Here is a 23,837-nt window from a genome sequence, read left to right as displayed (position 1 = left end):
GAGGATCACCATAAACACATCCCTCTACAAATGCATTTCCAAGGCACCTGCGGAGGCCCACCCTGGCTGTCCTTGGGCTGATCAGGCCCCTTGGAGGAATCATGCCCGTGATCGAGAGGTATGCGCACTGGGTGACCCATGCCTTCAAGGGCAGGAGAGATAATGTGAGCTCTCCCCTTTACCAAGGCGTGTTTCAGGCTGTGCACATCTTGTCTCTCTCAAATATTTCAGAGCACAGAGATGAATATGGAAACCTAGGTGCATATAGGTCTGAATCGTCTGGAAGGAACCCTGGTGGATCCATCGGGGCAGGACTCGGTGCTTCTTAAGGGAGGGGTGGTTTGTCCTCCACGACCACCAGAGGAGAGGGAAAGGTGGAGGCAAATTTGTCCCAATGTGCAGGGCTGGGCTCTGGCAGGACGGGTGCTGCTGGGCTAAATACAAGCAATGAGGCTTTCCTGTCCTCCTGGGGAAGGGCTTCCCACATTACTCCAGAATGAGTTCACATGTCCCTTCGGAAGTTAAACCCCTCAAGGTGCTCTCCTCTGTTCCTTAGGCTTGTGTCAGTTGCCCCCACAGCCTGTCACAGAGAAGGAAGAAAGTGAGAAGAAATAAAGTGCAATGGTAAGCCAGTCCCCAGCAGCACGTGCGGCTCCCCACATTTATAGCAGAGGCTAGAAACCAAAAATACCTGATCTAGCCATTGTTTTATTCACTTATTTATGCATTGAGCCAATGTAACCTTTGATTTGATGCTGATATTTTGCATGTTGGTACTGGGGAGAAATTAATTCAGGGAGCTCTAGACTAAAGTTTGCCTGAGGAGCTGGGGAATTTGCAATGGTCCTGAGGGACTGAGAGACAAAACAGCAGAGAAATGAATGGTAATAAATGCAAATTAATACAGCAGGATTTAAAAAAAAAATCTGTAGACACAAATTATCTCACCTCTCAGCACAGAGATCTGAGTCACCATGAACAGTTGTCTCAAGGCATGGGCATGGGGCTCATGGGCAGCCAAGAGGTCAAATAAAAGGCTGAGAATTATTAGGAAATGAACGGGACAAACCCAGGAAATTTGGTGGTATGTTAATCCATGCTTCGCCTAGATTGCTATAGCAGGAAAGATGTAGAAAAGCAAAATACAGGATCCCACAGAATAATTGCTGTTCAATATCAAACCAGCCATACATGGCCGTTTTCAGCCAGACAGAGGTGGGGACGTGAAGATGTGAATTCTGCAGGGCAGGAGAACTGGAAGCAATTCCTCAAGTCACCGTGCATTTTTTCTGTGTTCAGTGGAAATGAGTTTGAGGGGAAACTAAATAGTCCTGCCTTTTTCACACAGCACACAACACGTTTTAGTGGTAGACTTGGCAGTGCTAGGTCAACCTGGTGATCTTAGAGGTCTTTTCCAACCTGAATGGTTCTATGATGCTCTGCAGAGAGGAAAGGGAAAAATAGGTTAAAAAATAAACAATCAAAAGCCACCAAGCAAACAAACAAAAATAGTTTGAAAAAATCTTTTGGAAAAGGCCCACCAGGGTGCAGAGGGGGTTTGGATGCAACTCACGGGTGACTGATGCGCATGAGGAATGTACGTACCAGAGGCAGGATCCCTCTACACATGCTCTGTGTTGGGCAGGATTTTTGGACAGACCCTGTCCCCACAGTGCCTGCCCAGTCCTTTCCTAAGTGCAACCCAATTGCGTTTGGGCACAACAACAGCACAGATGCAGGGCAAGTTGCCCTTGGGCTGTTTTCAGCTCACCCCCAGCTTGGTAGACCTACTTGCACAGTGGTGGCAAGCAAGGCTTTGGTTGTCGCAGCCAGAAAGGAGGATGGGAGCCCAGCCCTGCCCCAAATCAGCTGGGAACTGTTTTTTTTTTTTTTTTTTTGGAGGCTTTAGTCCAGCAAGGAGTTATCTGGGCTGGGTACACAACTCAGGCTGTCACTTCCTCCAGCATTAAAAAGCCCAAGTTGGTAGAACTGGTGCATCTTTTAATTTAAGGAGCCCTGGTTGCTGGCCTCATTCCTACCCCTGGTGTGTGGGATGGGGATGGTGCTGGGAATGCTCCCCTCACACTTTTGGCTGCCTCTTGCCCCTCCAGGCTGGCAGGCGCGCACAGGCAGCGCGGTGGCTGATTCCCTGGGGATGCCCAGCGATGGGGGAGGACACAGAGGTCCCCAGGCACGGACACGACCCCAGCGTCACGGGTGGGCGTCCGTGCAGGCGCAGCGCCTTCAGGATTAAGGTCCAGACTGTTGTGCTGGCAAGTGCTGGCAGCAGAGCGGGTGTAAAGGTCGGCAGTGCAAGAGCTGTGCAAGCAGGGCCGGGCAGACTTCTGCCTCGCCTTTAAATCCCTGCCTGGAGAAGCTCCAAGTGAAGCCCGGACGAGCCCCAAGCAGCAAAGGCACAGTGAAGGTTTGCTCTCCATTTCTTTCCGGCTGCATTTTGTGTGCTGTGAAGCCAGCCAGCGCTCCGCTGTCTCCGGCGGGGCTTGGAACTGGGGGCGGCTGCTCTCCGTGGGTGACGAGGACGGGCGAGTTTTGGGATTTCGTGGGGACAGAGCAGTGACGCAGGCTGGGAGCCGCTTGCTTTGTTATGTGGGGTTTATGCCTGTCCCTGCAGCATGGGTGAGCTGCAGCTGGACGGGAGCCTTCGTGAGTTTGTTCAAGTCTCTTTCTTTTTCCGGGGGCTTTTCTGCGAATTTCTGCCGTTTCCTGCAGCTCCTGTTTAAGTTAACATATTCTTTGGCAAAAAATTGTTTGAAAACAAGTTAGAAATGAGCCTTTCTTGAGACTTTGCAGTAGGAGTGTTTGTTATCTAATCAAAGTTCACATAGGCTCATATTTTTTTTTTCATTCCTCTGATTTACACTGAAGCTCTGCGTAGGTCAGTTTACCCAGCCTGAGCTCAGAGTTCTTCCTGCTTGTAGCCTGCATTGCCTGAGTTTCTTTCCATGCCTATTTGGTAACGCAAGCAGCACTTCCACAACACTGTGCAACTTCTGAATCGCCACTCCATGTTGCTCAGGCATCACGATTTTTTTTTTCTAAATCTTTTTTGTTTTCAAAAGAACACCATTTAATGGAAGTTAGAAAGGGAAGCATTAAAACAAGTCAGCCCAGCTGAGAACATTTCTTAAAGCTGTATGAAGGGGGTGACTTTTGCACAGGCAGAAGGGCTGCGCAAACCTCCCACAACGGATGGGGGTGGGAAGAAGCGATCCATGTCTCTGCTGATCCCTGGACAACTTTATTCCCTGTTTGTTGTGCTCTGTCCCTTTGCCACCTGCAGGACACCATGGTGCAGCGAGTGGCCGTCATCGGGGCCGGGGTCAGCGGGCTGGTCTCCATCAAGTGCTGCCTGGACGAGGGGCTGGAGCCCACCTGCTTTGAGAGGAGCGAGGACATTGGGGGGCTCTGGCGCTTTGCCGTGAGTGGGCTCTGCTTGGTTTTGCCTCCTCCCCATCTCCCCTTTGCCCGCAGCAACAAGGAGGGGGTGGCTATGCCCTCAGGTATGTCCCTGTCCCAGAGTCTTGCAAGCCCTGTGTGCGACCACTGGCTTTAAACTCAATGCTGACCTCACCCTGCAGCCACCAGCAGATTTTGGGGTGCTGGCCCCTGTTTATCGCTCACACCCCCGTGCTGACCCGGAGGAGGAAAGTCGTTCCCTGTGCATCCACAGACATCCCTGTTCGTTTCTCACAGGACACCGCAGACAGCGGGAGGGTCAGCGTGTACCGGTCGGTCATCACCAACACCTCCAAGGAGATGTCCTGCTTCAGCGACTTCCCCTGCCCTGAGCATTTCCCCAATTTCCTCCCCCACGGCCTCCTCCTGGAGTACTTCGAAATGTATGCCCGGCACTTCCAGCTCCTGCGGCACATCCGCTTCAAGGTGGGCCAGGGCCTGCTGCGGGGGGGCCATGGGGGCTGCAGGTACCACCATCACCCGGGTGGGATGGGACAGCAGCCCCACAAGGGCTGTACGTCTTGTGCATCCTGAACACAGCCTTTTTGGCTCCGTGTTTTAAGTTAGGTTGCTCAAGCATGGGCTGCCCCATCCCATGCCATCTCCAGAGGGAAGGTGCAGGTCTGTTTCAGCAGCTTCAGAGGTGAAACCAGGTTCCTGAGGGCCCAGCAGCCTCAGCCCTTTGTGGGCAGCTCCTTTCTGAAGCTTGGCACAGCTCCTGACCGCAATTTTATTGGGTTTTGGTGTAAGACAACAGTTCTCAGTGTGAAGAAGTGCCTGGATTTCGCCACCTCAGGCCAGTGGGAGGTTGTCACCGAGACCGAGGGCGTCCAGGAGTTGCACATCTTTGATGCTGTCATGGTCTGCACGGGACACTACCAGGTGCCCCACCTGCCCTTGGCTTCTTTCCCAGGTGAGCCCTGCCCCTGCAGCGGGGTGGGCTGGGGCTGCCCCTCTGCTCCATGATGTCCACCAGCCAGGGTTTGTGTGACCCTCACAGAAAGGGATGTGGGCATACCCAGAAATGGGTAAAAACACCTCGTGAAGATGCACCAGTGCTCTTGCATGAGAATTTGCAAAGCAGGACCACGATGAGGTTGCACAGGAGGGTGGGAGAGGGTGAAGGCATCACCACTACTAGAGGAGCTGAGACCTCTACGGGCTTTGCAGTGGTTGGCTGCAAGGAGAGGTGGGGAGCAGTGGGTCCGGGGCCGGGCACGAGGCTGGAGCAAATGTGTCTGGTGGTAGGAGATGCTTCCTGCTCTCTGCCCAGGCATTGAGACCCACTTCAAAGGCCGGTACCTCCACAGCCAGGAATACAAAGATGCGGAGGCTTTCCGGGGAAAGCGGGTCCTTGTGGTCGGCATTGGGAACACTGGTGGTGACATTGCTGTGGAGCTGAGCCATGTGGCTGCGAAGGTACAGAACTGTGGTGGCAGGGGCACAGGGCAAGCGGGAGGGAAGATAAAATGGCCACTTTCCTTAAAGCTGAAGTTAGCGAGACCCACCATGGGGATGTTTCCCTCCCCTCTGTATGGTCCCTGCTCAACCCTTTCTTGGCCTTCAGCTCTTTTCTTCCCTCCCACCACTCAGCCTTCTGAACAAGGCTTTGTCACTGCTTTATTTTTACCAAATACCTCCCCAAAACTGCCTACAAGCACTCAGGAGATACTAAAGCACCTTTTTGGTCAGAAATGGGAGGGCACTGCACTGCTGCTACCAGATATCCTGCACATCTTGGATTTCTTCCCTCCATCCATCTTGCAAGTGCAGCTCTACCTTTGCCTCCCAGTACCCACAAGAATGGCACCCTTTGCTCCCCAGGGGCTTTGTCTCGTGAGGGACATCAGAAGATGTGACAGCAGGGTGTCCACACCAGTGATGGTGGCTGCATCCAAGCTTTGTCCATTGGGTTTCTCAATAAACAGACCTTTAAATTGAGGCCAGTTGAAGAAGCTCTGCAATTCCTGGAGAATTTGGGCCACCTGTGAACTTTGCAAAAGCCACCATGAGCTGGTTCATCCGGACACCGGCTGCTTCCCTCAGGACTAAGCTCCCAAGCACAGGAGCTGGGATTTGCCACGTGGGGCAAAAATGGAAGTCAGGCCTCAGGGCAAGAGGCCCTCAGGCCTGCCTTCTCCACCAGGTGTTTCTCAGTGCCAGGAGCAGCACGTGGGTGTACAGCCGGGTGTCAGACCACGGCTTCCCCTTCGACATGGTCAGCACCACGCGCTTTAACCACTTTCTTGAGTGGCTTCTTCCATCAGCCGTCACAAAAAGGATCAAGTTTCGGAAGTTCAATTCATGGTTTAACCACGAGATCTACGGCTTGGCTTCTGTTAAAAGGTGTTTTTTTTGTTGTTGTTTGTTTGTTTGTTTGTTTTTCTGTTTTCTTGGTTAGTTGGTGATTCTTAATGGTGTGAAATCATCTTTCACTTTGGGGGATATTTGCAGCGTAGCAAACCATTGGAGAGGACTTTTTGCCCCCCCTGGATGCTAACATTTCTCTCCTTCTCTTTTTCCATGTGCAAGTTCCAATTTTCATGTAATTATCAATGAAGAGTTGCCATTTTGCATGCTCTCTGGGACTGTCGTGCTGAAGCCAAATGTGAAGGAGTTCACCAAAACTTCAGCTGTTTTTGAAGATGGGACAACTGAAGAGAATATTGATGTGGTGCTCTTTGCCACAGGCTACATCTTCTCGTTTCCCTTCCTTGAAGAGTCAGTTCGCAGTCCCCTCAGAAACAACCGTTCCCTCTATAAATGCATCTTTCCGCCCCAGCTGGAAAGGCCGACTCTGGCCATTATCGGTTTGGTGCAGCTGACCGGCTCTGTGATGGCAGGAGCAGAAATCCAGGCTCGCTGGGTGACAGGCATCTTTGCAGGTGAGAGAGGGGCTGCAGGGATGGGGGAGATGCTGGGGAGGGAGGATGGGTCAACCTGCTGCTGCCCTTGGCACTGTGCTGGGCATTGCTGCATCAATGCTGACAAGGCTCTGGGAGCATGGAAGGGGTCGAAGGGTTGCTGACTGCTCTTCTTATGGTGCTGTGCAAGGTCTCTGGTCTCTTTGCTCTTCTCAGGTGCGTACAAGCTCCCTCCTGCCAGCAGGATGATGGCTGATGTTTTGAAAAAGCAGCCGCCGGTCAAAAGGTGCGTGACACTGTCACACCTTGGGGTATGCTGTGATAGGCCTTTGCTTTTCAAAACATGTCAAGCTGGGCAAAGTTGATCCTTTCTCACACTAAACCCTTTCCGCTGATCTATGGCTTCTCCAAGCTGAGCTCTGGGATGAAACAACCGCCCTACAGCCTCCCCAGGCCCCACTTCAACTCTGGGGGGCTGGAGCAGTGCTGCCCCCAGAACCCTTCTGCCAGGCCTCCATGTCCTACCCTTGTTCCCGGAATGTGTGTGGAGATTTGTTTTCCTCCAGACAGAGGGTGCCATCTCGTGGCTTCTCCCTCCCTACTCCAGGCAGCAGGGAGTGTTAGGCTGAGGGCCCAGCTCCCTCACAAAACCCCACTGGAGCACTGTCAGCGACCAGTTTCCTAGCTCAGCCCAGTCCACAGGTTCCATTTTGGTGGTGACAAGCAGGTTACAGAAATCAAGCAAGTTTCTGCCTCTTCCCCATGCTAGGGTGGCTGCTGGTGACCACCACATGAAGGCTCTTTGGGTGCCTTTAGGTCTCTGTGTCACCCTGCAGCAAGGACAGGCTCAGAGATCTTGGCCAACATGTGTCCCCTGTAATGTGGTGGCTTTTCTGAGCCCAGGGCTGTGAACCGAGGTGGGAACACACTATCTCATTTCCTTTATTGATTCCATGTCCCATGGAAGGAATCCACCCGAGCCAGAGCACTTGAAGATGAGTTTCATTAACTACACCTCCGACATCGCTTCTTGTGCTGGTGTGAAGCCCAGCATCCTATGGCTGCTCCTGACCGACCCCCGGCTGGCCATGGCCGTCTTCTTCGGCCCCTGCACGCCCTACCAGTACCGCCTGGTGGGACGGGGACGGTGGAGCGGGGCCAGGGCCGCCATCCTGACGCAGTGGCAGCGGGCCTTGAAGCCCTTGAGAACTCGGGTGGTGGAGGACGGAGCCTCCCCCTGCTCCTGGCGCTGGCTGGGCTTCCTCGCCCTGCCCACCATGCTGCTGGCAGGGTTCCTCCTCTCCAAATCTCCCCGTCCGGGGTGGGTCCCCAGGGGGCTTCCCCTTTTCTAGAAGCGACTGAGGAGGCCATGGGGGGTGGTGTTGGGGGAACCTCGCACCTCTGCCACTAGCCCTGGGCCTCCAGAAGGCTATGGGGAGAGGCTGAAGGGCTGGTGGGCATGGGGCCAGTGCTTCTTCTGGGATTATGGGTGGCTTGTGGGGTAGGCAAGGGTGGGCAAGTGGTTGTTTTGCTGGGAATTTACAAGATGCAGGACACAGAAATAAACCTCAGTGGGCTTTTAACAACGTTTTAATGTGAGATTTTGATGTTTTGGGTAATGGGTTGGCTATGAGGGGCAGGGGGACGGACTTATGGTTTTGCACCCCGGGAACAGGGGGGAGGCAGAGAGCAAAGGCCGGGGGGAGCTTCCCCGGGTGCCTCCCGCCAGAACATGGCGGCGAAAATCCCAAACCTCCCCCAAATCCACCCCTATTTCCCCCCCCCCCGCCCCCGACTGCGGCAGGGCGGGGGTCACGTGGGCGGGCAGGCGGGCGGGGCCCCGTCGGGCGGGTGCGCGCTCGCTCCGCCGGCCGGTCGCGCGCGCGCGCGCGGCGCGGTGACGTCAGACGCCGTTGGCGCCGGCTTGGCCGCCCGCCATCTTGGCCCCTGTGTGGAAGCGGCTGAGGCGCGGCGCCGGGAGCGGCCGGCGGCCTTCGCCGGAGCGCGGTGAGCCCGCGGGGGGCGAGGGGAGGGGAAAAAGAAAAGAAGAAAATAAAGGAAAAACCCGGAGCGGGTTCCTCGGCCCCGCCAGGTGAGCTGGAGGAGGCCGCGCTCTCCCCTCAGCGCTCCTCGGGCGGCCTTGAGGCAGGCTGAGCGGCGCCGGGGGGAGCGGGCGGGCGGCCTGCGCCTCATGGCCGCGGGCGGGGGCGGCGCGGGGCGGAACGGAACGGAGCGGAACGGAACGGAACGGAATGGGGGGGCCGGGAACGGGGAGGGGCCCCCGGGCCGCTGCTCGCCCCGCCGGGCGCGGGGAGGCGGCGTTGGGCCCACGCCGGCCGGGCCCTGGTGCCGGGCCGCGCCGCAGCGCCTCGCATCGCCCGGGGCCGGCCGCGCCCCGCAGCGGGCACAGCGCCGGGCACAGCCCCGGGGCGGCGGGAGGGGGCTGCGGGCTGCTTCCACGCCTAGTTCGCCCCCTTCCCCACCTATTTCGCCCCCTCTCCCTTACCCAACTCTTCCCCTTATCCACTTATTCCCCCCCCCTTACGCTCCTATTCCTTTTGCTCCCCTATTTTCTTCCTCCTTCCCCACCTATTTCCCCACCTATTTCTCCCCCTCTTCCTCACCTGTTTCCACACCTATTTCTCCCCCCCTTCCTCACCTGTTTCTCCCCCCTTCCTCACCTGTTTCTCCCCCCTTCCTCACCTGTTTCTCCCCCCTTCCTCACCTATTTCTCCCCCCTTCCACACCTATTTCCTCACCTATTTCTCCCCCCTTCCACACCTATTTCCTCACCTATTTCTCCCCCCTTCCACACCTATTTCCCCACCAATTTCTCCCCTCTTCCTCACCTATTTTTCCCCCTTACCCACCTATTTCTCTTCCCCACCTATTTCTCCCTCCTCTTACCCACCTATTTCCCTTACCCGCCTATTTCCACCCCCACACACACACCTCTCTCTCCCCCCCCACCCCCCCTTTTCAAAAGGCTCCACATCTTTCCAGGGAGATTCCTCAGGAAACCATCCCCTTCAAGCTTTTGTACTCACTCTGTGGCACTAATTCTTCCTCCGCAAACCCCCGGGGAAGGAGAGGTTTTCCTGTGGGATGCTGGAGACACATGCAGTGCACCACACTTGGATTTTCTGACTCTGAAATATTTATCCACAGTTCTGGAGACACGCAGTAAAAGGATTCCTGGATTATTTGACTTAGAACTGAGTGAAGCACCTTTTGGAAAGGTACTGTTGTTTCTGCTCCTAGGGACAAGATTTGTAGGAATGGGGTGAACGTGACGAGGGTGGTTTTATTGATAGCGCTTGAAATGTGGTGTGAGCATAGGTAGATGACACGGCTAAAATTCAGGCAGCCAGCCTGGCATAATGGGAGCCATCACCCAGGGATGCGGGGCTTGAAAATTTGGGGGCTAAAAGTGGCCTAGCCAATTTCCAGCTTGGGCCCTTTTTATGGGGGAAGGGGAGCCTGCGTGATAGCGTGGTGCTGGGAGTTGTATGGAACACTGTGGTTTTGCTGTTTCTGTCCCTTTTGTGTCTCAGGCATGCATTTTGTAAGCTTGTCCCTTTGTGAAAGGTCTTGAACTCTTTATCACTGAGGAAGAACTGTTTTTCCTTATCAGTCTTTGATTACTGGAGTCAAATGGATGTGCTAGTAGAAATAAGCATTATTTCCAGCAGAAGGAACAGGATTTTTTTAATAGCTTTGTTTCTTGTGCAGAGGGACATCAGGCCTACCCATTGTTTAGCCTTAAGAGCTCTGCCTAGACAAGAAACTGCTTTTTAAGGGGGGAGGAAGTGGGACATGATCTCATTTGTCCATCAGTGAGAAACAAAAGGATGACCTTTTAATGCTGGCTGCCAGGAGCTGAATGGTTGTCAAATTCCTTTGAATCATATAGCGGAGAGAGGTTTTCTTTAAGATTAATTTTGGGATGTTTTAGTGCAGCTCTGCCACAGGTTCCTCCTTGGGACTAAGGAACCCAAAAGTTTTGAGAGTTCTTTGAACTCGACGGATGCTCGATGAGGAGAGTTTGTCCCTTAGATTATTGTGCTCCATGCACTAGGATGTGACCACTCCGAGGCAAGTGTGTTATTAAAGGTGGCCATTTGAGCTGAAGTGAGAATTGGCATAGGCCATTGCTTGTGTGCGGAGACTTGTGTTTGTCTGCCTCTGTCACCTGGAACACTGCCTTAATATATAAATGTTTTATACATAAAGTATTGCTTTGGTAAGTAGCAGTGGGTAAAATAGGTGTCAATCAATATACAGTCATTTCTGTCAGTCTTGCTGATACCAAACTCCAAAGAGACAGAATATTTGTAGCAACCTATACTTTCTTTGCTCTTGTTTAGACTTCATAACTGGAACCCTTGAAACGTAGCTTTTTGTAGGGAAATCTGGAAAAAAAAAAAGTTCAATTTACAGCTCTAACTTCCTTGTTGCTGGAGTACTTGTTTTATGGTACAGATTTATTGTATGCATCATCTTTAGGTCCTATTTCTCCGTTTCCTAAAGTCTACCAGGGAAAGTGAAACGAGCCACGAAACAGGGAAAAGATGCTGCTGTTCAGAAGGGAGCTCTCTTTTAGGTTCTGTTTGTTTTAATGAGTCTTTTAGAGCAATAAAGTGAAAGAATGAAAGCCAAAGCAGTGCACTTTGTATGGGGTCCACTTCAGCCAGGTGTCCTGGGTTACTCAAAGTGCAAGCCCGTTATTCCAGAACATTCCCCAAGCCGACTATGGGAGTGATGTGACAGTGGAGAGAGGATGGAAAACATAGCCTAAATACCATATAAGGGTGGTATGGGTAAGAGGCTTGGATGTGGAGATAGAAAAAGGTAGCTCTTGCAGAAGGGCTAAACGCATGCACAGTGTGCTCTTGCAGAGGAGCAAACCCTAGTATAGTGTGTTGGAGGTACGAGTGAGGGAAAGAAATATTCCTCTATGGTCATTTTGTTGAAGGAAGAGTGGGACTTCTTTAGAGGCCAGATAAGGTAATAATAAGGTTGGGGGGGGATCCACCCTGAAAACGCACCACATTTCCACTAGTTGGGGATGGATGCTGGGCTTGTAATGACGGGACCGCGAGTGGTGTTTTACAGGTAGAACCAGTTGTTCGTCTTCTGTAGTGAGTTTTTTCTATGCTCAGTTTCATTCCCCGTGTGTTTTGCTTTTTTTTTTTCAAGACAAGGTTTCACAAACCCCATAGTAACTTCCCATGGGTGAAAGCAGGTGCAAAAAGAAAAGCTGAGATTTTTGTGAGGAGGTGGGAGGAAATAATACTGTGTGCATGTGTTCGTGAAATGAAAATGGAATGGACAGAAGTCTTAAAAAATGCATAAAGAGCAGAGGAAGATGAAGTCCTAATAAAAATCAGATGAAGACAGCTTTTATGTCTATGAAGAACAGGCTAACAGAAATAGACTGTTTTTATTGCAAATACCTCAGCCATTACATAACATTCTAACGAACTAGTCTGTTGCAGATTGCAAACACGTATTAAAGCGAGAAGCTTTTTATCATCATATTTTTTGTTTTTATATGTCTGACGTCTTGATTAATGGTGAAATTACAATGTGGAATCGCATATCTTTTATCTGAAGTACGATGATGGTAAATTTTAACTGATACTGTTTTGGAAATACTGTGAGCTGTGTTTTCAGGGGCTTACAGAGACATGAGTTACTGCACTTTATCCTACATCAGGTACATCAGCTGCGAAAGTATTGGGTGAAGAACTGTGGAATCACCTGATGCTGCATGGCTGAGAGAAGAGATCTCTAACTTGGTGACTTTGAAAGTGAAAGGGCAGGTTTACTCAATACTTAGGTAGCTGGGATATAAGTTGTGGCTCAGCATGCTCTGAGGTACCACATGGATTTCCATGCAAGACCTTCAATAGCTAGGTCATCTGCTTTTGCCACACTGCTTGCTTATGTTAGCAAATCGGACTTTCTCTGCTTCAAAAGCAAACTTTTTCAGGCTGTCCTCCTTAAATCTTATAAGCAGTTACAGATTGTTTTTAAAATTAATATTTTGTAAGCTTTAAATTTTGGTGTTTGTAAACGTTTTAAAGTTATGGCTGCACATCTAATCAGTATGTGCAGAAATAATAGTTCAAATTTCATTATTTGCAAATGAAATGCTTGCAGGCTCTCTCTTGTTACTCACCTTATTTAACAGATTTGAGTCTTTAGTCTGGGTGGAACTGCAGAAATGTCTTCATTTACCCAGAACAACTTTTTGTTGGAGAAGCCAGTGAGTTTTCTCCCAGTTTAAGACCTGATATGAGGATTTGTACATTTCTTCCATTTCAAAGCAACCATATATTCCAGTGGGAGACCTCACTCTCTTGACATCAGTGCATCAATGCTTTCATTTTGCAAAAAAAATAAATTTCTGTACTTACAGGTCTTACAGTAGTGCTTAGGATAGTTTGTAATCGATGTATATATGCATTTGTAGCAAAAACGTTCTAGTGAGATGGAACAATAACAAATTTTCTTTTGCCAATATGAATAATTAGTCTGAAGCAAAAGTATGTCCTAGAAGGAGAAACTTGCCTTTGGCTTGTGATATGGTGACAGGATTAATTTACTGGAGTAAATAAAGAAACAAGCAACTGAAAATGTTAAACTTCTTGCGTAGCCATTTGGCAGACAGAAACTGCTATGGAAAATGGGTTCTGTGATGCTGAAGGACAGATACATAAAGCTGAGTATGCTGATACAGCTTTTGTAATTCAGTTCATCTTTTCTTTAAAGCATGAATCCGGTCTAACGGTGAGGGCTGAAGTTGCCCTTTAATTGGCCAGCGGTGTCCAATACTCTTGTCAGTGTGCTTTTCACAGTTGCTTCTCTTACGTGCTGGGTATTCTTTAAGTCACAGGATAGGGATAATTCCTGCTCAAAGAAATTAGTGAGTCCTCTCATGGAAGAACGTGTAAGCAGAGATCAAGGGAACAACGGGCAGCTGGTAGAAGAGACTGTGAGTAGTAATGAACTCAAAGCTGGACTAGGCCAAGGTTTCTGAAGGAGCAAATTCTCCTACCCTTGTATGCATAGGAGTCAAGTTCTGTACTGACGTCAGCAGTGATTTTTGGGCTTGTACATCTGGCAACCCTGTCTCCAGCTGTCATGGTGAGAGTATCTGTGATAGTCTTAAAGACAAATGTATGGCACCTCTTAATATAGAGGAGAAACTATGATGTTTTTTTGATCTATGAATCAGTTTAGGAGTATGGTGGGAGTTACAGCCAACACAGATTCGGGGTATTAAGGTGGTGACAAGTAGCTTAAGACATAACACAGCTGAGTAAAGTAACTGTTACTGAACATTTTTCATCATGCTAAGGGTGTACAGAACTCTATAAAATGGTTTGTTCTGCAGATTCCTACTGCTCACAGGGTTGCTTCCATCTTGGGGTTGCAGTCTTCGGTAACACAGAGATCTTGAGAAGGTGAATGAAAAGATGTTGGAAATATAGCTGGAGAAGAGGAATCCATTTTGGCACATCTATTCTGGAGAGGAATGAAGCTCTTTAAGGGTTTATTCCCAGTGTAGCTCTTGTGCACTACCAAATAACCTGGAAGAGTTCATGAGCAGAACAGCTTGCCTGAATATTTCAAAGCAACATCTAATTGATTTCTGAAGTCAAAAACCTTAAATGTAATCATTTGTGTTACTTAAATAAATGTGTGGATAGGTGCTTTGAAAAAACAAGTTTTGATTAAAAACTGACAGATTTCTACTTACTTTCAGCTAAGGTCAGGTATATTTTATAGGTGTGGAAAGGTTTGATATGGAAAGAAATCTGCTGCTACAAGTGAGTTGTGCTTTCTTGAGAAGAACGCTGAAACTGAACAGTGTATCTTTCTCGTCAAGAAATATTAATTATTACTTGGAAACTGTGGTAAAGGAGCAGGAAATGAAGGTGTTGAATCCACAGCAAGGAATGGCTTTACATTTGTCTCTTAATATGTCCTCCCCTACTCCGCTGCCCACCTCAGCGTGGGATGAGTGGGAAGGGTAGGAAATATGTAGGAGGTCTAATTTGGCTTTTAGAAATCACTAGCAAAGACTTTATCATTTAAACCTAGGAACTAGCTGAGATGGACCAGAGAGGCAGAGTGCCACCAGTTTAAATGGCATCATTTCAGAGCTTGTAGGGCTCTTACAGTAGGAGTGTTACAACAAAAGGGGAAAAGAAAACAGTGAAGAGATGGATGATATTAAAGGGCTTCAACTTCTGCTTGTTTGAGTTAGGAATCTGGTCCATTGTCATGTACCTATCGATTATCTTTTATCAGCTTTCTGAAAAAAAAAAAAGTGTTTTGCACCGAACAGTGTGACTGGCTGAAGGAATTGACCCTCGTTGAGCCCAACTCTTGTGTCTGGTAACTTATCCCAGACAGCTGTCTACAGAGGAGCCCATTCTGCACACTCTTAAGCCTGTGCCTTCAGATCTGCTGAAGTGCAGCTGGGACAGAACCGTGGCGTGCTGCTGCTCTGTATGTTTAGAAATGTCAAAGAATCCAGTGATGTGGAGGCTTCTTGTTGATACTTTTTTACTGTAGGGTGCAAGCAGTTCATTCTTATTCTTGCAAATGGGCCCTCCAACCCACCACTGTCACCAGTTCTGCTTGTCCTTTGTAGTTTTCTGCACATCTGAATCTGCGCATAGCAAGTGCAGAGCAGTGCTGACCGTTTGAAGTTTTTAGCACTCTGATTTGAACAGACACGGAGGTATCTGTATGTCATTGGTTGCCTAGCTTCTCCAGCAGTCCCCATGGGGGCTTCCCTTTTCCTTCTCTGTTATCAGACACGCTCTTCTCAGCCTGCCAGAGCAACTGCTACTCAGGATGCCACTGAGAAGGGGACTCCCCATGTTGCTTTCTGAGCGCTTGAGGACAATGAGTCCGCTAATATTTTTGCCTTCCCAGGCTTCTGCTGGATGGCGTGATGCAGTTGAGCAAGAAACAAAGTGGTACTTATGACAGCATGCTAAGTGCTGTTGTAATTTAAGGGACTGTTTGTGATCTTAAACATTAACAGATGCCTTTACAGAGAGCAGCTGTGGTCAGGATAGACTGATCTAAATTAGTTTGTGAGAAGCCTAGTGAATAGTTTAACTTTCTTTTTCAATTAAAAGAACTGAGGGGTAAGACAGGTCGCGTTAGTCTTCTGTATTCAGGGAGACATGCGCCTACCAGCCTACTATTTGAGTACTGTGTTTTGATAGAAGGTATATGGATTGTTTATGCAAGAATTTGCCCTAATTTATTCCCCTAACTTTTTCTCAAATAATGACTTAGTTGTGAGGACTTCAAAGTTTCTTCATTCTTCTCAATAATGGATTTTTTTAATAAACTCTTGAATATCTTGAAAATAAAAATCTCATTTGGTGTCTGCAAGTTGAAAAGCTAATTGGGTGAAAGCCCTTAAGTGGTTCTGTTCCCAGAAGTCATGAGAATGCATCTTGTTGTGATGCTCCCTTTATTTGTATAGAAGCTGTTCCTACTTCTTTTTTTTCCTGGTCCTGGCTTCCTTCCAGCACTTCAAAAGTCCTGCCACAATTAAAAATTTACAGTTTTGAAAAGTTTCTTAAACTGCATGAAACTGGAAAAACAAAAATGTGCTTTAATACTTAGTGGCAGAGAAATGAAGACCTGTGAAGAAATTGTCGGGCTATTTAGGAATAAAGAAGCTTGTCTCAAAAGTGAACTGTAAAAACAATTTGGATCTTACATTTGCAGCTAAGAATGTATGTTTCTGAAAATGCATTCGGTAGTCTTGCAAAACATCTAGATTATTCTAATTTATGTTTGAGGATTATCAGCACATGGCAAGAATAGCTGTGCTGTGTTAGTGCCTTAGCTTTATGGTGTGCTAGTTCTGACTTAGTGTGGCACGCACTGTCAGTCTTTACTGGAATCTCTTGAAAAATCCTTTCTGGCAAAGACGCTGTTTAAATGTATTTTGTTAGCTTGAAAATGTGCTGGTACTTGAATTACTTCTATTAATACAGTGTGGTTATTAGTATTTATTAATCTGTCATTTTTACTTGTGGTAGTGATACTAAGTTTCTTTCTGCCCACCTGCTTTAAGTTGAACAAGTGAGTAATGAGACCCTTCTGACCCAGTCCAGTAGGTGAATGCCAAGCTACAGCTGGAGTGACCCAGGTGCATTCAGTCTAGTGGCACATTCAGGTTTTCTGATTCTCACAATTTTACAGTGCTTGTGACGTCCCCAGCAATGGCTTACAACTTACTTGTTCAGGTCCATTTTCCTTTGAATTTATATACAACCAAATAATATCAGTAAATTAGCCTAAAGGTTGTTGCAAAGTAGTTGGAAAAAGTGACTGAAGTAAATTCCCGAAGCTCGGAAGCAAAACTAAAACCATTGCTGTGTAAGTCATCCAGTTTTATGGCTGTACTGAGGATTAGAGGCGTAAGGCAGAGTCCTGTCATGGTACTTCACTTCCTGAAGGCGCTTGAGTGCTGGAGGAAGTGCAGGAAGGGGTTTCTTTAGGAGTGCTTGTTGTGTGTCCGTCTGTCAGTCCTGCTGTTGGACATAGATGTTGGATTTTCAGTTCAGGATTGTGATGTAAATACACAGAATGGTTTTTAGGGATCTGGCAGAATTAAGTTATTGTAAGCTCTATAGATACTCTTGAATTTACCCAACTGTGTAGACTAAATTTTACTTTAGATGTTTGTGCTTGACCTTGAGACTAATTAAAAATCATTTTAATTTTAGTTGTAAACATGACTTCAAAATGCAAAGCTATTGTCTTTCCTTTAGAGAGATTTTAAGCATGGCAGAGACCAGAACAGAAAAAGTAAAAACCGTAACAGACAAGCAGAGGAGCGGTAGTCTCAGGAAATACCTTTCCTTGCTTGGAAGAGATGCAGGGTCGATTGTGAGACTTGTTTCTGAGCACCCTTTTTAAGGCACCTGGTCATCTGCTGCTGTTAGTGGGTGTTTGCACTCCACTTGCTGCCAGTTGCTTGGAAGCATCCCTTGCTTTCTTGGGACTGCTCTTCTGTGATGAGGTGCTTCTGCCTCCTTCCAAATGTTTGTTGATACCTCTTGAGCCTGGTGGTATCTTCTAGCTACAAGGTAAAAGTTAAATGCGTTGCTGGCCATTGGTAAGCTGCTTCATGGTAACAGTGACATTAACCGTCCTAAAAAGTTACTGGATAGTCTGAGCTGATTAGATTTGTGGGGTGGGAACTTTCTGAGTACTGTGCGTGTTAGAACTTAATTCCCATTTACTGTAGCAGGAGCTAGATGCCTAAAGAGATTTGAAGGATCATGGCCTTAGTCTGAAATTTAAACAGAAATCTAATTGCAGTTCATCAGCCTCTTCCAGTGAGAGAGGTGGTGCCAGTGCTTTGTTCTTCCAGCTTTTTTCTTTTCCTAGAGAAGAAGGTGTTTTGGTTGTTGTTTTTATTTTTATTTTGAACCACTACTTCACTGTCTTTATTCTTCCTGCCATGATAAGGATTTAGAGTAAAAGACTTGCATTGGTTGCTGTTACAACCATAAGAATTCTCTTCAGAGCTTGGGAGAGAACCTTACTTTTACTTTCAAGAGAACTTGATTTGCTTCAGTAGGTGGCCATCTCTTTACAAAGATGACAAGAAAGCTTTAAAAACAAAAAAAGGTAGTCATTATTGGGTCATCCTTTAGTTCTGTAGCAACCTTTAAAACCTGCTTCTTGTACGTCTCAAAAACATGGCTTTTCGTTCTTTGATAATTGGTAATGTGCATTGTTTTATGGCTTCTGTAGGCAGTATTATACTAGTTAAATGCTTCATTGGTAGCACTTTGTACATTCTAGATTTGAATCTCCTCTTGTGATAAAGTTAGCTTTGTGTCTCAAATATGAAAGAATCTACAGCCTGAAGAGTACATAGGTATAATTATAAAGCTAAAGGAGTCAGAAGTATTAAATCTTCTGCACATACAATAGATGAGAATTGAATAATTTAAGTGAGACGCTTATTAACTCCAGCATTTTGTTCATGAGAATAGTTACGTTCATATTTTGAGTACCTCTTTACATTATCATCTTCCTTTTAAAAAGTAAAAGTAAGTGCGACTGCTGTGCTGATGAACAGCTTCTCATACAGTATTAACTGGGAGACCAAAATAGAGCCACTGGTGTAAAACATGGAAGAAAGTGACATATAATCATTGAAAGCATTGAATCCCCGTGATAACGGTATTGCCTTAAGTAATATTGAGATGTTATTTGTCAAAATACTGAACAGGTTTATATGATACTCCGAACGTGCAAAAAAAAAATCCTCAAATTAAACAAAATGAAAACTGTCCTTTCTTTCCCCAAAGATCTTAAGTAGCTGTAGTGGCATCGTTCTGCTTGTGAGCAGAGGGGACCATAACCTCTTCGTGCCATGCTTTCACTTCAGGAGGAGAAGATTTCACAAACAGTACGGGTAGTATTAATTATCGTAGCTAAACAAAAGTAGCCATGTGACATGTGAAAATATTTAGTGTGTTTTTGACAGTTTTATTGCCAGGAAGAGTTTATCCTGTCTGTGACTTTTTGATTACTGTTACATGGGTGAATTTAAAAAGATATGCTGCTGATGGTGATTGATCCCATGGCTTCTGCTGGCAGAATTATTCTACGGGAATCTGATTTCTGTGTATGTTAACTGAAAAACTCATGCACGTATAGTTAAATATATATTTAAATCTGAGTAGAGACAGATTTGAGGTTTGCATGGTTGCTGTCCTTTTATCTGTGGCTTTTGACTCCAGACGGCTGCTTTTAACTTGTGTTTCCTTTTGTTCTCAGCAGTGCTCTGCAGAAGCTGAATAGAAATGACAGATTATTTTAGTCCCCACTAATATTTCTCTGCTGCAGGATGTGTCCTGAAAGTTTATTTTAAAAGTGTTAGTCACTGCTACTGGTGCCATCTTATTATACTTGAGGGGTTCCTCATAAAAGTTCCCTTTATATTTATGGTTTGTTGCTGGTTCTCTGGTTGGAAGGCTGTGTTCAATGTGACTGGTAGTTCTTAGAGAGGACAATTCAACAGGCAGCCTTCTAATCTAAGGCAGCAAAAGTTTTGCTTGTTCTGTAGATTGCTAGATTGAACTAAAATGATTTGCAGTAAGCTTAGTTTCTGTATCGGATTTTTGAGAGTGACTGGTTGTATTTCGTTGCTTGGCTGAGTAGCTCTGTTTAAGAGACAACTAACTGTAGTTTAAAACTGATGCAGGCATGTTTGTCGATGCTCATTTCTGGCATCCCCAGACTGCATTTTTACAAGATGCATCTGTGGGATAATGTCCTCAAATGGCTGTTTTGTGTCATGATCTCTTTTCTATTCGATGCATACCTGGTTTTGGTAACATTCCGGGAAGATGCTCTTAGGCCTTGAAGGGGAGCGATTTGAAGAACTAGCAAAGCCTGCTTTGCTACAGCTTTGTCCTATTACAGGTGCTTTGGTTCTAAGGAGCAGAGCTCCTCTTTGATTTTCCGTTTGAGGGTCATTCACAATATTTCTCTATAGATTGTCCAATGCTTAGGGGATTGGCCTGTGCTATGTTTTTTTTCCTCAGAGGTGATGAGTGCACAAGAGATATGGTGATCAAAAGGGCTTTCTTTTCCAACTCAGCCCACCTACCTTCAGAAAATTTTTAGAACCAGTGCAGTCTCTACATTGTACCCTCTTCAAGTTTGGCTGAAAACCAGTGAGCCCAACATCTAGAGATGTGGAAGAAAACTGGGGATGGAATTACTAGCCTGGCTCTCTGAGTAAATAAAATTTAATATAGATCTTGTTCAAGAATGAGTTGTAGCGAGATCTACTCAGAAAGCTTTGAAGATCTGCAGAGCTGCTGTTCTCGTAGATGGTAGAGCTATGTGGTTTGTCTGAGGTACATGAAATAGCTCAAAAGTCCATAAAATATTTAATTTTCAGCCTTCATAGCAGCAACCTACTTAACAATGAACACTGCTGCAAATTACTCTATTTTAAAAAATAAAAATAAAATCCTGACCACAGAGGCTTTTTTATTATTACATTGATTTGAAAGCGTTTTGCTAATTATGTGTTACTGGGGGGGGGCGGGGTTGAGGCTCGTTTTCATGTCATATCAAGCCACCTGGTGCTGAAGCTATTAAGAACTCTTTATAGTGGGATAAATGACCAAAAACATTGCTTTTTTTCTTTGTTTTTTTTTTAATAGAAATTGGTCCTGAAAACTGTAGTCCCAGAGTGGTGCTTTCGGCACTAGAAAGCTGTACATATGAGGACATCAATAAGAGAATGTTAGTTAATGTGTATTGTTCATACGTACGGCTGTCAGGTGAAGTCACTTTGTTTAGTTGTAATTCTGTTTATCGATACTTGTGTGCAACCTTCTCTTGGTGCAAAACCATCTATTCAGTAATTAGATAGTATTCTTGAGCATTCAGTTGAAAAATAACAGGATTCTTTTACATAATGGGATATAAATTAGGCATAAAGAAAGCTTTCAGGGCTTCCAAGCACATGAAATTCAGCATCCTATGTTTCTCATTTAAATTGGCTTTACTTATCTGTAAACGGTCCCATTAATCTCTTTTCTGAAGATCACAGGTTTTCAGAATTTAATATCTAGCTGCAGATGTTTAGGTTTTATGATTACGAGGCAAATTTTTACTAAAAACTTCAAGAGTCTAAATGTGTCAGAATTAGAGTTGAAATGAAAGCTTTCCTTTCTAGCTGAAATTTTTAATGCCACGTTATGTGGGGTGTCAGGTGGGGGGCTTATTGAGGTATTGAGAAAGATTTTTCAAAATAGATAACACTGAGTTTGGGAACATCTGACTCTAACATCCATCTGGCATGTGGCAAGAAAGCTTCATTTTTTTGTTGTGTTTTGTTGTTCCCAAACTTACCAGAACCACATTCTTTAGTGGGCCCAAAACAAAGCTAATCTAACAAAAGTGGAGTTATGGCCAGATACAGATTTGTAGATGAGGCCCCTTAACCACTGTTTTAGTGCTCTTAAAATAAGAGTAAGACGGTATGAGAAATCTTTCTGGATTTGTTTCTCGTCTTGTGTTTTGAGAAGTGCTATTTTGTCCCAGTTATGACTAAACTTTCATGTAGTGCTTTTTATGATGCTTCCCACTTCACAGATGGGCACTTGAGGCACTGAGAGTTTGAGGCCCTAGGAAATATTCAGCAAGTTTGTCTTGAATGGTGTGCCTTGCCTTAAATCATTGCAGCTCATCCTTCTTCAAAATCAGCAATGATACAGACTTTGGAGTGGAAGTGATGGGAACTAGATATCCTGTGTTAAATAAGGAGCGTGAAGCTTATGTAAATGTTACCTGTCATAAATGATTGAGCACTTGTAGGCTAAAATGGGGGTGACGTGTCCTGAGCTGGTAGGACTGCCTAAAAGATAACCGTAATACTGCTGAAGAAATCTATTCACATGTTATGCTTGCACTAAAGCAAACTTACTCTGTTTAGAAGTTTAAAAACACAGCACATAAAATACAGTTCTAGATGTTCTCATGTGGCCATCTGTGCTTACATCAGCTAGGATGGGATGCCTGGAAAATACAGGGAATAGTAATCTTTCTGCCAGATGCAAGGAATGGTGTATGTTGTGCTTCAAACGTGTACAGAAGCAGATTAGTTGGAAGACCATAATAGAAGGAGTACAGTTATTTCCCATAGCAACAGCCAGAGTTGATCAGCCTCTCAAAAACTGTGTGTAAAGAAGCTTTCTACCTGAACTTTTACACTTCTCTGTTCCCCTTTCTGTGCCTGTGTGCACTTTACTTGTTCACTGAGATAATAAAATGTGATTATTTTAGGCAGAATGCTCTTCTGTTCTCACATGTAAGTTTGTAAAACCGTCTTCTGTATGTATAATAAAAGTACAAAAATACTGACATGGACATGGTGAGGAAGCCAGACAAGAATTGCTGTTACGATGTTAAATGGTTTAAACTTCTTACCATTCCAGTCCTGGAAACTTGACCTCAAAAATACTTTCTTCCTTGTTGAATCGCAAAAGAACATTTTTCTCAGGTGAAGGTAAGATCTTTTCTAATCTGCTGTTTGTTCTAATCAAACTCTGTGTAAAACTTGCAAATACATGAACCACTGTTGTTAAATTCTAAACAATTGATTTGAGGGAATTCTGAAATGTTCATGAGAGCTAGGAACTTGCTGGAAAAGGTCTGTCCGGTGTGTGGGCAGGGGGTGTTCCGTTTGCCATTTTCTATTATTTTAGAAATAGGATTCTGCAACCGCAGTCTAGGAGAATAGACTGCATTCAGTTTGTTCTACCAAGAGGGTACAAGTAAATGTTCCTTGACAGTGGCCAGGGTATCTAGAAGTTGACAGCTCCTTACTGTACTCATTTCTGTGTGCATGCTTCTGAGTTCATTGCGGGATCTAAATAAGTCAACCGGTTGCAGTCTGAAAAAAGACGGGCCCAGAAATTACAGTAACTTTAATATGCAGGTCCTAAGGTCACAGAGGAAAGGTCAGTTAACTCGATAACATTACTAAGTGGCTGAAAGGTAATCTTTGCTCCAGGATTTTGGAAGCACTGCACCTTCAGTAATTATGCATATAGTGACTGTAGTCTTTCAAAATGAATTGCTGGCTGGCTTAAATTTCTTAATGGTGCAGTAAACCCTGCCAGCTGCCGTTATTACTTGTACTGCTGCCTATCCGTCTGTTTGCTATCATGGTAATTATTTAATTTTAGTAAGTAGTTCCGACATCTTTTTTATGTTGCTACTGTTCAGAGGTATACAGCTGTCTCGTGTTCTTACTCATTTGACTGTAAGTCTAAACCTAGCAGGCACTAACATTTGGCTTGGAAGGGTTTGACTAATAGAGTTCAAACTAACAGTTAGCTACCCATAATAACAAAAGATATAAAAATTAGAGGAAATTTATAATCACTCGGTGAGTTTAGTATTTGCCAACCTAGAACATAATTGTATGTACAAGTTAAGCATGTTTTATGTTAAAGTACCTCATCGTAACTATAGAGGGAATGATTCTGATGTTCCCACATATGAATGCGGTATACACAAGTGAAGTTCAGTGAAAATGTAAAGTCATCGGACCTGGACACAGCCTGAAATGTTATTTCTTGTGCCTTGGAACCACGCAGTTATCTCTTTATAACTGCTACTAGATAGCACTGGGGTGCTCGTTTAATGTGTGACCTAGCACATATGTTTGTAGAGGACCAGATGGGCTCAAGGGGAGGATTTGCCATCTCTGACATACGTACCTAGTCTAAAGTCTAATTTTGCAAGTGTATCTTCTCTGGCAACCAGTGTCAGGTATAAACGGAGTTATATATGAATGTATTGACTGGCCTAATTTACAAGAACACTGCTTGCAGCGCTTGAGCTATTTTCTGCAAATCAGATTACTGAGGAATGTGCAGTTTTAATCAGTTCAAAATATTC

At 45.8% G+C, this 23,837-nt stretch overlaps 2 protein-coding genes across 5 annotated transcripts in view; both read left to right on the top strand.

Annotated features, from left to right (window-relative positions):
* The first annotated feature begins 32 nt into the window (after window positions 1-32).
* On the top strand, window positions 33-7,927 carry LOC118243315 (dimethylaniline monooxygenase [N-oxide-forming] 4-like). 3 transcript variants are annotated; one of them, XM_035537266.2, is made up of 11 exons: window positions 33-118; window positions 557-624; window positions 2,112-2,425; window positions 3,302-3,439; window positions 3,715-3,903; window positions 4,228-4,390; window positions 4,751-4,896; window positions 5,624-5,823; window positions 6,010-6,362; window positions 6,558-6,627; window positions 7,309-7,927. In XM_035537266.2, the coding sequence occupies exons 4-11, from the start codon at window positions 3,308-3,310 to the stop codon at window positions 7,691-7,693; spliced, it is 1,638 nt and encodes a 545-aa protein (XP_035393159.1). In that variant the 5' UTR covers window positions 33-118; window positions 557-624; window positions 2,112-2,425; window positions 3,302-3,307; the 3' UTR covers window positions 7,694-7,927. The 3 variants fall into 3 exon arrangements, with proteins under 3 accessions (XP_035393159.1, XP_050568353.1, XP_035393158.1); XM_050712396.1 differs by lacking the exons at window positions 33-118; window positions 557-624; window positions 2,112-2,425 and adding an exon at window positions 2,428-2,664; XM_035537265.1 differs by lacking the exons at window positions 33-118; window positions 557-624; window positions 2,112-2,425 and adding an exon at window positions 2,558-2,637.
* A 284-nt stretch (window positions 7,928-8,211) lies between these two features.
* PRRC2C (proline rich coiled-coil 2C) overlaps window positions 8,212-23,837 on the top strand; it is a 70,659-nt gene continuing 55,033 nt past the window's right edge. For both annotated transcript variants that reach the window (XM_035537264.1, XM_035537255.1), the window contains exons 1-2: window positions 8,212-8,433; window positions 9,510-9,580. The gene's annotated coding sequence lies outside the window, so the exon portion shown is untranslated. The remainder of the gene's footprint in view (window positions 8,434-9,509; window positions 9,581-23,837) is intronic.

This window comes from Cygnus atratus, chromosome 8 (genome assembly GCF_013377495.2).
Source record: "Cygnus atratus isolate AKBS03 ecotype Queensland, Australia chromosome 8, CAtr_DNAZoo_HiC_assembly, whole genome shotgun sequence".
NCBI lineage: Eukaryota > Metazoa > Chordata > Aves > Anseriformes > Anatidae > Cygnus > Cygnus atratus.
Note: the sequence above shows the minus strand (reverse complement) of the source record. Positions and strands in the feature narration are given on the sequence as shown.